Consider the following 13,612-nt stretch of genomic DNA (forward strand, 5'->3'; position numbering starts at 1 on the left):
ATTTGTACTTTTACTTAAGTATACTGAGATAGGCTACTTACTCCACCACTGTTCAAATCCAGAAGTTATACAGCAACTTATAGCCTATTTAAAAAAAGTTTTGTCAGCATTGCGATTCTCTTTGTACGCATACACTCTTTAATAAACGTTTTTTAACACAATTTAAACAACGTATTATTCAGTGCTACTTCTATAGATATATTAAGTTGCTCAAGCAAGTGGTAAAATATTTAACCATGTAGTAGTACTTAGCTAGCCTATATTAAAATCGCAAAGATTTTAAATTAAAACTTAAAATTGACAAAAACAGCCTACTCTCATGCCTTTTCTTTTGCATTTAAGTTTTAATACAATAAATCTTGCATGTCACAAATAACTTGCTTTTTCACCTCCACGAATGAGACGAGGTTGTTCATTATGTCGTCTTGTTGAGGTAAATTGTAGTTTTCCTTGCTTTACCCCGGTCTTAAAGTAGCCTAAAAAAGATGACTGTGAAAAAGAGTATAATTAAATTAAACGCATTTATGGTGAGATTATTATATTTTCATGTCAATCTGTGTTCATTTTGACCACGAACCATGCGCTGTCACTTTAATTAAGCGCGTGCAGCACAGAAGAAATAGACTCGGTGCGGAAACGATCTCTGCACTGCTATATATGCACCGCAACTGGAACGCATCGCCAGACCGCATCCGCGCGCAGTGTGAAAGCTGGGCCCGGGAATCAGGTGTGTATAAGCTTAAAAAAACCGAGGCCCCTCCGTATATTCACCAGGCCCACCTATTAATGACGTTCTGTATCCGCCACTGCTTTCTGCCATGTGACAAAATGACAGAAACGCCAAACTTTGCTTTACAACCATTTAAATGACATATTTAAATACAATTCTGATACCATTTCAGTGCAGTAAACAACTAAAATAGTTAAGTATTTGATACGCTTAAACCTGGTTCTGTTCTACTTATTCCAGTTCGACATAAACCTACTAAACCAGATCACTTCCATTAGAAACCTGTTAGCACAATCTCTCTTATATTTCTATCTCTTACCTGTGAGGATCAGATGTGTCCACAAGACTCTTTGAACGGATCAATAAATATTCTGTAGTTTAAAGAGGTTGATCGTTTCAGGAGTCCATATTGTTGTTGATCAAGTTAGTTTCACTTTCTCTGAATCTCTCTGAACTACAGTGATGTCAGAGCGGTCCGTGTGGATAAAACATCGAACATGTCTGCGTTCGTTACTTCAGTGTATGTGTATGCATGATGTACATAGCCTACTTTTTTTTTTTTTTTTTTTTTAAATCTTTTTACAGTCTATGGTATGTACAGATAGAGGAAAAAGGTAGAACATTTCTGTTTAATTTTCTACGAGAAACTGGATTGGACCGTAAAATAAACATTCTGTTACTGCCATAAAACACCAACGAAGAAGGAGAAGATCCGTTAGGGTTTGATACGACTTTATCTTTCTGTGCTATATTTTTTTCAGGAATGTGGTTGGGAACTTAGCCCAATGTAACTTAGTGATCAATGTGGCTTGTCAGTATCTTTTCAGAATAATTTGTCTTGCTTTTATTTTCCTCCAGAGAGACATCTTCTCCAGTATGTTTACAGCGCTCTCTCCAAACCTGCTGGATCCTCCGGTCCTGAGTTCAGTGCAGTGGGTCTGTATGATGACAGACGGATCTCTCACTACAGTAATGAAGAACAAACCTGGAAAAGAGACCGCCAGAGTTCAGAGATCTGGAGAGACACTGAAGAACCTGATGAATCTAAAGACTGGTTTATAAATCTGGTTTATACTCTGGCAAACTGCACAAGATCCAGATGTGACGGTGAGTCTGCTGAGTTCAGCTGTTTTATCAGTGATCAGACCTGTAAAATATGAGTGTGGACTTACTGTGGCCCTCAAAATAACTGGACGTTTAGGTCACACATAAAATATCTGAATGCTATAACATGAAATATCATAGCAAGTGTAATGTGTTTCTTCGAAAGCGGTAGCACACTTTCAAGTAAACATTTGACAAAAAGAGGATTGTTAGATCTAATGTTTATAGACAAAAATGATGACAAACAGAACAATGACTTTGTTTGTTAGTTAATGTGATGAATTCTGCCATCAAGAGCACCTGGGAAACTTGCACCTCCACGTTGGCCATTCGTTATTACAACGTATGTCACATTCAAGAATTATAATGTGAACCATAAACCCAACTACATCTGAAATCTAAATGATGTAAATGATTATCATTTATTTATACATGGTATCACACCTTCAATTTATGTGCTACATAAGGCAAACTGTGAAAGTTTGATAATGATTATCCAATATACAACTGCTGTATATATGCTGTGATTTTTAGGCCTCCATACACTACAGAGGAGAGTCGGCTGTGAGCTGGATCCAGTGATGAATGTAAAAGCGTTTGATGAGTACGGATATGATGGAGAGGATTTTATTGCCTTTAATTCTGACACGATGCAGTGGATGGAGAAAAATCCAAAGGCAAAAGAAACCAAAATGAAGTGGGACGCTGACAAATTTCATAATCTGTATCTCCAGTCATTCCTCAAGATGTGCAAGGACTGGATCTCCACATTTAATGATTCAATAAGCAGTATGTGTTGTTCTGATGACTTCAGTGTCTTTCTATATCATTTTCAATATTCACTACGTTTATGGTGGTTTGTGTTTGATTTGTCTTTTGTGTAGAAATAATATGGAGTATTGTTGCAATTTGATTTATTCCTGTTTCTTATTGCAGATGCACCAGATGTTCACACGTTTGCCTCTGAAGCTCCTCATGACCGAAGCAAGCTGAATCTGAGCTGTCTGGCCACTGGCTTCTACCCCAAACACATCGAGATGAAGATCACATTGAACAACGCTAGTGTTGAACCCTTCAGCTCTACTGGAGTCAGACCCAATGATGACGAGAGCTTTCAGATGAGAATCAGTGTGGAGATTCACAGAGATGAAGAAGAGAGTTATGAGTGTCACGTCTCTCATAGCAGTCTGACACAGACACTTATAACACAATGGGGTAAATATGAGAGTATGTCCTGTCAGAAGTTAACTTTAATTTGTGACCTCTTTACCTGTATTTGTGATTGCAGCTCAGTCAGATTTTCTCAGATTTTTTTTTTGTCATTGCATGTTGTTATGAATTCATAAAAATTGTAAAAAGACTGTTGTTGTTTTCCTACAGATGAAAAGCGCACTAATAGCAGTGAAGAATCTAGAAGGCATGATTTGGCAGTAACTGCAGCTGTATTTGCACTGGTAGTTTTAAATGTGTTTTTATGGTGTTTCTGCGCAGGAACGGCACACAAAGAGTTAAATGGCAAGTTCAAAATGTTTAAAACTATTTAAAGTAGTTCACCTAAAAATTACACCCTCATGTTGTTTCGAACCTGTATGACTTTCTGTTTTTCTACAGAACTGAATTATTCTTTTGTCCTTGCAATGAAGTCAATGGGGTGCAAAATAACATTTGACTTTCATTGTGTGGACTAAAGAAAAACACATTTTTCAAAATAACAAATTTTCCTTTAATAAACGTTTTAATAATTTTTTGAAGTGATGCAGATAAACTGCTTTAAAATTCAGTCCCATTAAAGCTTATGAATTATGAAACACAAAACTGAATAATTATGAAGTCAGCATGAGCTAAGCTTAAATTTGTCTAATGTATTGTATTTTATAATCTCTAGGCCAGATGAACTATAATGGCTCCAGCAGAAGAGAGAACGTCATCTCAGGGTCTCCAGAACGACCGAAGCCTGTTGAGTGAAACCGGTTTCAGTGGCTACTCAGGTCAGTTTGGGCTTCGTTTGAGCAAACTCAGTTTTTTCAGACTCAAAAAAGTGGATCACCTTTTAGTGGTGTTCATCAAAATTTGATACTGGAGTTTAAGTCCATGAAGGCATTAATGCAGGGTTTTTCCTGCAGGCCGAAGAATCTGTGCTCATGTACAGCAGTGAAGCCAGAAGAGGATCTTCCTACATTCATGAGGTTCTTTCATGAAAACACATCTCAGGGTTTCAAAATTAGAATTTCATTTCACCGCTCTGATCAGGTTAAATAATTTGTAAGCTTTAGTGGTCAATACAGATTACAATTAGTTTTTTATTTTTTATATGGAGCCGGTTGCACCAGCTGCTTAATGCACAAGTACATTGAAATATTTACAAAAGCCTCCGACCATATATGTGACCCTGGACCACAAAACCAGTCACATGGGTCAATTTTTCAGAATTGAGATTTATATATCACATGAAAGCTGCATAAACAAGCGTTTCATTGATGTATGGTTTGTTAGGATAGGACAATATTTGGCCGAGATACAACTATTGAAGATCTGGAATCTGAGAGTGCAAAAAAATCTAAACATTGAGAAAATCTCCTTTAAAGTTGTTCATTTATGTTCACGATTGTGCTGCATTCACTCACACAAATAAATGTTTTCGATATTTACGCTAGGAAATTTACTATATCTTCATGGAACATGATCTTTACGTAATATCCTAATGATTTTTGGCATAAAAGAAAAATGGATAATTTTGACCCTTACAATGTGTTGGCTATTGCCACAAATATACCCGTGCGAGACTGGTTTTGTGATCCAGGGTCACATATTGTGTCCGTTTCTTCATATTGTATACAAGAATACTTCCTATATTTCACGGTGTGATCCCGGATAGCACAGCGGCCTCGTTGAGAAGATTCCCGGCCTCCTTCCTGTACTTCGGACTCGTTTCTTTCGCTCTCCGTGCCTCTCGGAGGTTTTCCTTCAGGTTGTCCAGCAGCCTTGTCTTGTCTTGGTGACTGTGATCTGTAGATTCCAGCTGTGTGGTCATGGAGTCCTCCTTCTTCAGAAGCCAGTCGATCATCTCTTGGAGTTTAGTGGCCACGGATATGATGGCTTTGGTGGCTTTGCTCAGCTCGGTGATGTTGTCTTTCGTCATCTTCAGGTCGGTGGGGATTTCGGCCTCTGACCTCACCATCAGAGTGAAGTCATATCCTTTAACCTCCAGACTGATGTAGCAGTTCCCTAACGGGGGGGAAGTGAGACTCAAATGAAGAGCGTACTCGATAATAAAGGAAACAACAGTGAAGGACGTCACTTTATAAATTAAGGTTATAGATTCAGTGTCCGGTATAGGAATGATGAAATCATTTATGATTAACATATCATATATGTTATGTAGACACCAAAATCATATTTACTTTATATAAAAGGAGTATTCTGAATGACTAACTACAATACATAATTCAATGCATAACTATACTAAAAATCTCTAAATAAAATAAAAAATAAATAAAATAAAAAGTCATTTATAAATTATAAATATTTAATACAATACATAAATTAAGTAAAACTGGATTAAACAAACAAAAAAGTTTATATGGTACTCCAGGGTACTTTAAAGAATACCATGGTATTAGCCATAGTAACACATACAAAATTACCAGTGAAATATCATGCATCCAAAAACAGGATCCTGAATGATGAATAAAATACATAAACCTTATGCGCTACTTTTATTATCATATTAATCCTAGAGAGAATCTATTTGTAATGGTCCATTATGAATAAGTGTTTTGTGAAATGCATGAGTTCTCCATCATATGCTGATGTGTGTGTGTGTGTGTGTTCTGCCCCCTGCAGGCTGTGTGTGTGAGGGTCTTACCATGTTCCTCCTTGACCTTCTTCAGGCACTGAGTCAGACTGTCATTAGTCGGGCACTGGTAGTGACAAATTGGGCACCAGGTCAGGAAGCAGACAGACTGGCTAAACCGACCGTCTGCTAGCGGCCTCGCGTCACCCAGGTCAGATAAATCCCATCACATAGAGCCTCTTTCACCTAGATATCATCATATAGAGACAGTGTCTGTTCCCCGAATTTGGAAATCCAAAAAACGTTTAAACCCATCTAAGGTTAAAAATTTAATTGATGTTCAACAAATAAAAAACAGCTATAATACAGATGAGCAAATGCTAACGCTTGGGTTGCTGAATATTCGATCGCTTACTTCAAAAGCACTCATTGTTAATGATATGATTTCAGATAATAACCTAGATGTGCTGTGTTTGACAGAAACCTGGCTAAAACCAAACGATTACATTACTTTAAATGAGTCCACCCCGCAAGATTACTGTTATAAACATGAGCCTCGTCTGAAAGGCAAAGGGGGAGGAGTTGCTGTAATTTATAGTATATATTTTCAAAACCACTAAGAAATCAAGTTTTAAATATAATTATTTTGAAGTGTTAGTACTTAATGTAAAAATATATAGTATAAATGATAAATCACGTTTGAGATTTGTGCTGGCTACTGTATAAGGATTGCTAATGTGACGTCATCATGACGTATTCCCAGTGGTGAACGCAAAGCATTTTGGGAATCCGCGGCACAAACATAAGGCGCCAAACTTCATTGCATGGAGGGAAGAACGCAGTGTTCAAGATGCCTGCATTTTGTAGGATTATATTCTGTTTTTCACGCTAATTTTTCATTATTTTCATGCCAGAACACTTGCCTGCTATGCCAGCCTGGCCAAACATACCCATAATTCTTTGCGTTCTGAAGAGGTTGCCGCCCATTTGGTCACATGTCTTAGCGATCTCTATACAGGCCACCAGGGCACCATACAGACTTTATCAAAGAATTTGCGGACTTTCTATCAGAGTTAGTATTGGCTGCAGATAAAGTACTAATTGTTGGTGATTTTAATATACACATCAATAATGAAAAAGATGCATTGGGTTTGGCATTTAAAGACATTGTAAACTCTATTGGAATTAGACAACACGTGTCAGGACCTACTCATCGTCGTAATCATACTCTAGATCTAATATTATCACACGGAATAGATGTTGATGCCGTTGAAATTCTGCAGCAGAGCGATGACATCTCAGATCATTATCTAGTCTCGTGTAAATTACATTTAGCCAAGGCTGCAAAGCCGACTCTGTGTTTCAAATATGTTAGACCTATCACTTCTGCCACTAAAGATTGCTTTATTAATGATCTTCCTGATCAGTTTCATCATCTCAGCATCCCGGATAGCTTAGAAGAACTTGATATTGCAACAGAAACTTTTAACTCTCTCTTTTCCAGCACTTTAGACACAGTTGCTCCTTTGCGCTTAAAGAAGATTAAAGAAAATAATCCAACGCCGTGGTACAACGAGCACACTCGGGCCCTTAAGAGAGCAGCCAGAAAAATGGAGCGCAACTGGAAGAAATCAAAACTAGAGGTATTTTGCATTTCATGGAAAGAGAGCTCGATTGCATACAGAGAGGCTTTAAAAGCTGCTAGATCTGCTTATTTTTCAACCCTATTAGAAGAAAATAAACATAATCCTAGGTTTTTATTTGAAACAGTGGCTAAACTAACGAAAAAGAAAGCTTCAAACACAGAAGTTTCCAAGCAGCACAGCAGTAATGACTTTATGAACTTCTTCACTTATAAGATTGATAATATCAGGGACAAAATTATAACTATGCAACCGTCTACTACAGTATCGCATCAGGCAGTGCATTGTAGTCTCCCTGAGGAAAAATTTGATTCATTCGTTGCTATAGGAGAGGAAGAATTTACTAAACTCGTTAAATCATCTAAGTCGACAACATGTATGTTAGACCCTATACCGACTAAGCTACTGAAAGAGATGCTTCCAAAGGTCATAGATCCTCTTCTTAATATCATTAATTCGTCTTTATCATTAGGATACGTACCAAAAAACTTTAAGCTGGCTATGATTAAACCGCTTGTTAAAAAACCGCAACTTGATCCTACAGAATTAGTCAATTACAGGCCGATCTCGAATCTACCTTTTCTGTCAAAGATATTAGAAAAGGCAATATCCTCACAACTATGTTCCTTTTTAGAAAGAAATGATATCTGCGAGGATTTCCAGTCAGGATTTAGACCGTACCATAGTACTGAGACAGCTCTCGTTAGAGTCACAAATTATTTGCTCTTATCATCCGATCGTGGTTGTATCTCTCTATTAGTGTTACTCGATCTTAGTGCTGCGTTTGACACCATTGACCACAACATTTTTTTAAATAGACTAGAAAACTATGTTGGCATTAGTGGAATTGCACTAGCATGGTTTAAATCATACTTATCTGACCGTTATCAATTTGTAGCAGTAAATGAAGAGATGTCTCATCGATCACAAGTTCAGTATGGCGTACCACAAGGCTCAGTACTAGGACCGCTGCTGTTCACTCTGTACATGCTACCATTAGGAGATATCATTAGGAAACATGGAATTAGCTTCCACTGTTATGCCGACGATACTCAGCTCTATATTTCTTCAAAACCTGACGAAACTTACCAATTCACTAAATTAACAGAATGCATAGCTGATATAAAAAATTGGATGACTCGTAATTTCCTACTTCTAAATTCTGAAAAAACAGAGATTCTAATTATTGGACAAAAAACTTCCTCACGTAATAACCTAGAATACTGTCTAACACTTGATGGCTGCTCTGTTAAAGGGACACTTCACCCATTTGCATTAAGCTTTGCATTGTTAGAAACCCAGTCATACTATTGAATGGTCGTGCAACACTCTCTCATTTTCCCCTGAGACGGGAGAAATCCGTTATTTACCTTTTACACTTCCTCCTACAATGACGCAAAAATCGACTGGAGCAAAGGTTCGCTCTGTAAGTTATGGAAAAACGACATTAAAACAATAAATAAATAAATAATGAGAACACATGCAGTACATAACTTAAAGACAGACTTATATGATGGCATCAAGACTTTTACATTAAGAAACCTCTGTTACATGGAATATATAAATTAGACACGGACAAATTATAAAAAGAAATAAACACCCCTTACAAAAAATAAGTATAAGTAAAGTTCAAGTAGCTATATTTTTTAAGTATACTTAGTGAGTATTCAGTGCCATAAAAGCTTATAAATTATGAAACACAAAACTGAATAATTACAAAGTCAGTATGAGCTAAGCTTAATGCTAAATTTGTCTAATGTATTGTATTTTATAATCTCTAGGCCAGATGAACTATAATGGCTCCAGCAGAAGAGAGAACGTCATCTCAGGGTCTCCAGAACGACCGAAGCCTGTTGAGCGAAACCGGTTTCAGTGGCTACTCGGGTCAGTTTGGGCTTCGTTTGAGCAAACTCAGTTTTTTCACACTCAAAAAAGTGGATCACCTTTTAGTGGTGTTCATCAAAATTTGATACTGGAGTTTAAGTCCAAGAAGGCATTAATGCAGGGTTTTTCCTGCAGGCCGAAGAATCTGCTCTTGACCCTTGACCTCAAAACCAGTCACATGGGTCAATTTTTCAGAATTGAGATGTATACATTTATGTTCACGATTGTGCTGCATTCACTCACACAAATAAATGTTTGATATATTTACGCTAGGAAATTTACGAAATATCTTCATGGTGTTGATCTTTACGTAATATCCTAATGATTTTTGGCATAAAAGAAAAATGGACAATTTTGACCCATACAATGTATTGTTGGCTATTGCCACAAATATACCCGTGCGAGACTGGTTTTGTGATCCAGGGTCACATATGAAACTGTGAAACCCCCCTTTGGAAACTTTACTTTTAAGAGTGTAAACTACACACATCTGAAGATTAATCTAAAACTGAGTATTTTTTGCTTTTATTTCACTGCTAACCTCGTTAAGTTGTTCGCAGTGAATGACAGTGTGTTTGGTCTCGTCTCTTCCAGATCTTGGTTCAGGGTGGTGTTACGTACAGAGACGAGCCCTGGCATAAAGAATGTTTCTTGTGTTCGGGTTGTAAAGTCCAGCTGGCCGGACAGCCTTTCACAACGCAGGGTGAAGATCCGTTCTGTGTGAAGTGCTTCAGTAACCTGTACGCCCAAACATGTGCCGCCTGCGACAAACCCATCACAGGTCAGTGTGTGTTAATGTGTCCTTATAACAAGAGCGCTCTTCATTAGCAGTTCCTTCAGCTGATAACAGAAACACTGTCAGAAACAAGAGACAGTTGGCACATAAACAGGGTCGTGTGTTTGGAGGCTGTTGAGTGTGTGTGAATAAAGTTCTGCTTGTTCATCGGGACTCAAGAGTCTCTCATCCACCGGGTCATGACCTATGAGAATATAATATCTGACTCAAATATCAATATCAAATATCTCACTGTTTATATGTTTTAACCTTAGTGTATCATATTTGATACGCACATTTCTAAAACATTATCAAAACTTTGCTGAAAACTTGTACACAATCTACTACATCATCTATTGTATGAGTGATAGTTTATACATTTTAGCAAGTAAAAGGCCTTTTAGTGTAAATTTAACTGTAACGTCCCCCTTCAGGTCGTGATTCACGTGTCTTTTTGCTGTGAAATCTTGATTTTTTTTTAAGTAAAAGTAAGAATAACGTTTATATTGTTATTAATATTTCAAGATAAACTGGACTGAAGCAACTTTTATTTGTTACATTTATTTGTTCATCTCTCAGTCATCATTGTATTGCATTATACGTTTTGCCTCCCACAATAAAAACTACAGAGATTTGATCATAAAACTAAGCATTTAAATATCATCTAACTAAGACATTACTGGGAGATATTGAGTGACAACTGATTTTTACATGCATTTCATGCAGTCCGCTATACTGTTATAAAGATCTCAATGATTTACATTATAAACAATCAGAATTTCATCAATTTATGGGGCATATAAATATCAGCAACAACAAATTGCATGTTTTTCCTCAGTTTGGACCTTTGCATAAAAGTTTTTTTTCCAACAACTATATGAGCTTCATATTCTCACTAATCATACTATTAGCCATAAAATTGTGTCGAATATGACATAAAAAAAAGCACATATCCCCAAAAAATGTCCATTTAAAAAGTTTATATAGCCTATATATATATATATATATATAGTACATCAATTTATTTAGATTTTCTCATCCTCATGTCGGTCCAAACCCCAATGACTTCTTCTATGGAAAACAAAAGAAGATATTACGCAGAATGTCCATGTTGCTCTTTTTCATTTAATGAAAGTGAATGGAGACTGGGGCTGTCAAGCTCCACACATAAAAAATGACAAAAGTAGTCAAGCAAAACATGACTTAAACATCACATACAAGTTGCATAAACCATGTTGGGTTTTTTTGTCATTTATAAAAAGCTGAACAGCCCCAGTCCCCATTCACTTTCATTATGTCTATAAGAACTTCTTTTGTTGCACAGAAGTAAGCAATATAAGTCTGGAACAACATTGAGTAAATCATCTTTAGCAGAACAACACTAAAAAAATCCATAAAAAAACAGAAAAGTTCTGTTTACAGTTAAGTTTACAGACTTTTCTGTTAACCATCACAACACAACACAATGCATAACTCAAAATACGGGTAAAACATGTGAAACATCAATACGGAATATTCCTTCATGTATGATATACATGATATACATTTAGGTGTTACATTCTCCCAAATCTGTATGTTAAAAATCTGTAAACTAGAACAACACATTAGATTGTGTAAATGTATTTCACAGTTTAAATGATAAACTCAAATCATTTGAAGCGAACGTGTTTCGTGCCAAAGTGACTCAGTTTTGATTTTACGTTTGAGTAATTTTCCATGTGTTTGCATTAACATCAGGCCTTTAAATTCCCTCCAACAGCAACATTCCTCAATGAAACTTACATCTGAACAAAACACACACTGAGTGTTAATATGTGAGGTGTGTGTTCAGCGAGACAGGATTGAATCATGTAATGATGCATTAGAATCTGGACAGAAAATGTTGTTTGTATTAAACAGTGAATTTTACAGTGCACTATTTTAATGCTCATGAATTAGTGTTTTATCCATTCATTTTAATAATTCTCAAATGAAATATTCACATATTAATTATGATTTAACAGATGGCTTCCTATTTGTGTTGCTTTCAAAAGAATACTTTTAACTTTGTTTTTAAATGTTTGATGTATTTTTACATATGAATGGCTTCTGTAAAACTGCTCCTGTGTTTCCTTTCATAAAATGTTTGTTACATAATAAACAACAACTTTCAAATATTTGAGGTTCAGTAAAATTATGTTTTCTAATTTTTTTTAACTATACATGTACATATACATTTCTGAGACAAAATGTCTGATAAAATATGCAGTTTAATATACGAATATAAGGTTATGGAAATCCTGCATAGCCTATATAACTCAACCCTAACATCTCTAATCATGAATAAACCCTTCATGTGAAGTTTTTAAATTGTAATTTAAATTTACTCGGTTTTACCAGATGGCAAATTTCGGAGTTTTTTATTTTTTTTTGCTTAAATAAAGGCATGTAAAACTAAAAGATGACGATGGAACATGTAATTGGTAATGACTGATGGCAGAATTACAGGTTTCTCACTGCAGGATGTTGAAGCTCAAAGATCAGGAAGTTCAGGAACTTTAGTGTGGATTTGCTGAATCCAACAGGCCAATACTTGAAGAACGACACAATCACTGTGATCAGACACACACACATCCAGTGGAAAAGATGGACTGATGGAGACACTGAGTTCCTTAAAAGATAAGGTCTGTGATAATGAAGTGTAATGATAATGCAGCTTATTGGTTTGACATTTTGTTAATGACAGCCATATACATTTGAAGTACAAATAGACCTACTTTACATAAAATATGAGGATTAAAAACATCACAAAGCAGAAATAATCTTTCCAAACCCCTTTATAAACATAATCTGCAGCCATTGGTTTAAGAAATTCTCATGACTCTTCCGTTAGATGCAGTCGACTCTGTTTATGGAAATATGAAAATTGTGTCTTTGTCCCAGGAGAGACTCCGGGTCCCATTAAAGCCGTTCTCTGGGGTCTCTGGTTTCATCTTGTGTCCTAAACCTCAGTGGACAGAACATTTGTCCTGCCGTCTCTGTTAAAACCATCAGAACTAAACAATCACTCAATCCATCATGTGTTAAATACTGCAACACACACTCAATACACAAACAGTGCATTAAAATGTGGATCAAATATATTCATCCATTAATGAGTGGTGCAGGCATCATTATTAATCATCATTAGGACTAAAGATGCACAATCAAAAATTATTTACCAGACAGAGCACTCACAAAGAACACATTTTAACCAAGTAAACTAAATAAAACAAAATCACTAAACAAATTAAATTAAAACTATATAGCGCCACCTAGTGAACATCATCTATAATGCTGTAGCACAGAGGCCTCAGGGAATCTTAAAGTGATAGTTCACACAGAAATAATAATTCTGTCATCATTTATGAGTTTCTTGACTGTGACTGGTTTACTTTAAAGAGATAAAGTTTTCTACTCTTTCTCTCAGGACACAGAACAATGTGAAAAGACCAGAATATGTGACTAGCTTTCTATATTCCTTTTCCTCAAAACGATGACCTTATTTTATTACTTCATATCAGCACCATCAGATATTAAACAGTCCTATATTTTATTTGAAGATGTATATAACTGTATCAATAAAAAATGAGCATTTAAATAAATCTGATGTGTGTTGAAATTTGTCTATTATTCTATTCTATTGTTATGGTTAAACATTAGAC

The 13,612-nt window shown here is 36.1% G+C and overlaps 2 protein-coding genes across 4 annotated transcripts in view; one reads left to right on the top strand and one right to left on the bottom strand.

Moving 5' to 3' along the window:
* Positions 1 to 13,612, bottom strand: part of LOC311300154 (uncharacterized protein) — a 30,294-nt gene that overhangs the window by 11,850 nt on the left and 4,832 nt on the right. The window contains exons 9-12 of the mRNA XM_084424287.1: positions 12,426 to 12,520; positions 5,700 to 5,754; positions 4,713 to 5,059; positions 2,790 to 3,021 (exon numbers count right to left, since the gene is read on the bottom strand). Coding sequence (XP_084280413.1) covers positions 2,790 to 3,021; positions 4,713 to 5,059; positions 5,700 to 5,754; positions 12,426 to 12,520 — 729 coding nt within the window. The remainder of the gene's footprint in view (positions 1 to 2,789; positions 3,022 to 4,712; positions 5,060 to 5,699; positions 5,755 to 12,425; positions 12,521 to 13,612) is intronic.
* On the top strand, positions 641 to 12,172 carry LOC311299506 (zinc-alpha-2-glycoprotein-like). Of its 3 annotated transcripts, XR_014629136.1 has the most exons (9): positions 641 to 727; positions 1,589 to 1,837; positions 2,369 to 2,623; positions 2,771 to 3,049; positions 3,215 to 3,349; positions 3,720 to 3,822; positions 3,958 to 4,020; positions 9,052 to 9,154; positions 9,749 to 12,172. XR_014629136.1 is itself a non-coding variant. In XM_084423101.1 (7 exons), exons 1-6 carry the CDS (start codon positions 658 to 660, stop codon positions 3,797 to 3,799), a joined length of 1,068 nt encoding a protein of 355 aa, XP_084279227.1. In that variant the 5' UTR covers positions 641 to 657; the 3' UTR covers positions 3,800 to 3,822; positions 3,958 to 4,087. The 3 variants fall into 3 exon arrangements, 2 of the variants coding, with proteins under 2 accessions (XP_084279227.1, XP_084279228.1); XM_084423101.1 differs by lacking the exons at positions 9,052 to 9,154; positions 9,749 to 12,172 and having other exon boundaries at positions 3,958 to 4,087; XM_084423102.1 differs by lacking the exons at positions 641 to 727; positions 9,052 to 9,154; positions 9,749 to 12,172 and adding an exon at positions 1,178 to 1,235 and having other exon boundaries at positions 3,958 to 4,015.

The sequence above is a fragment of the Rutilus rutilus genome (genome assembly GCF_951802725.1).
Source record: "Rutilus rutilus genome assembly, chromosome: 11".
Classification (NCBI taxonomy): domain Eukaryota; kingdom Metazoa; phylum Chordata; class Actinopteri; order Cypriniformes; family Leuciscidae; genus Rutilus; species Rutilus rutilus.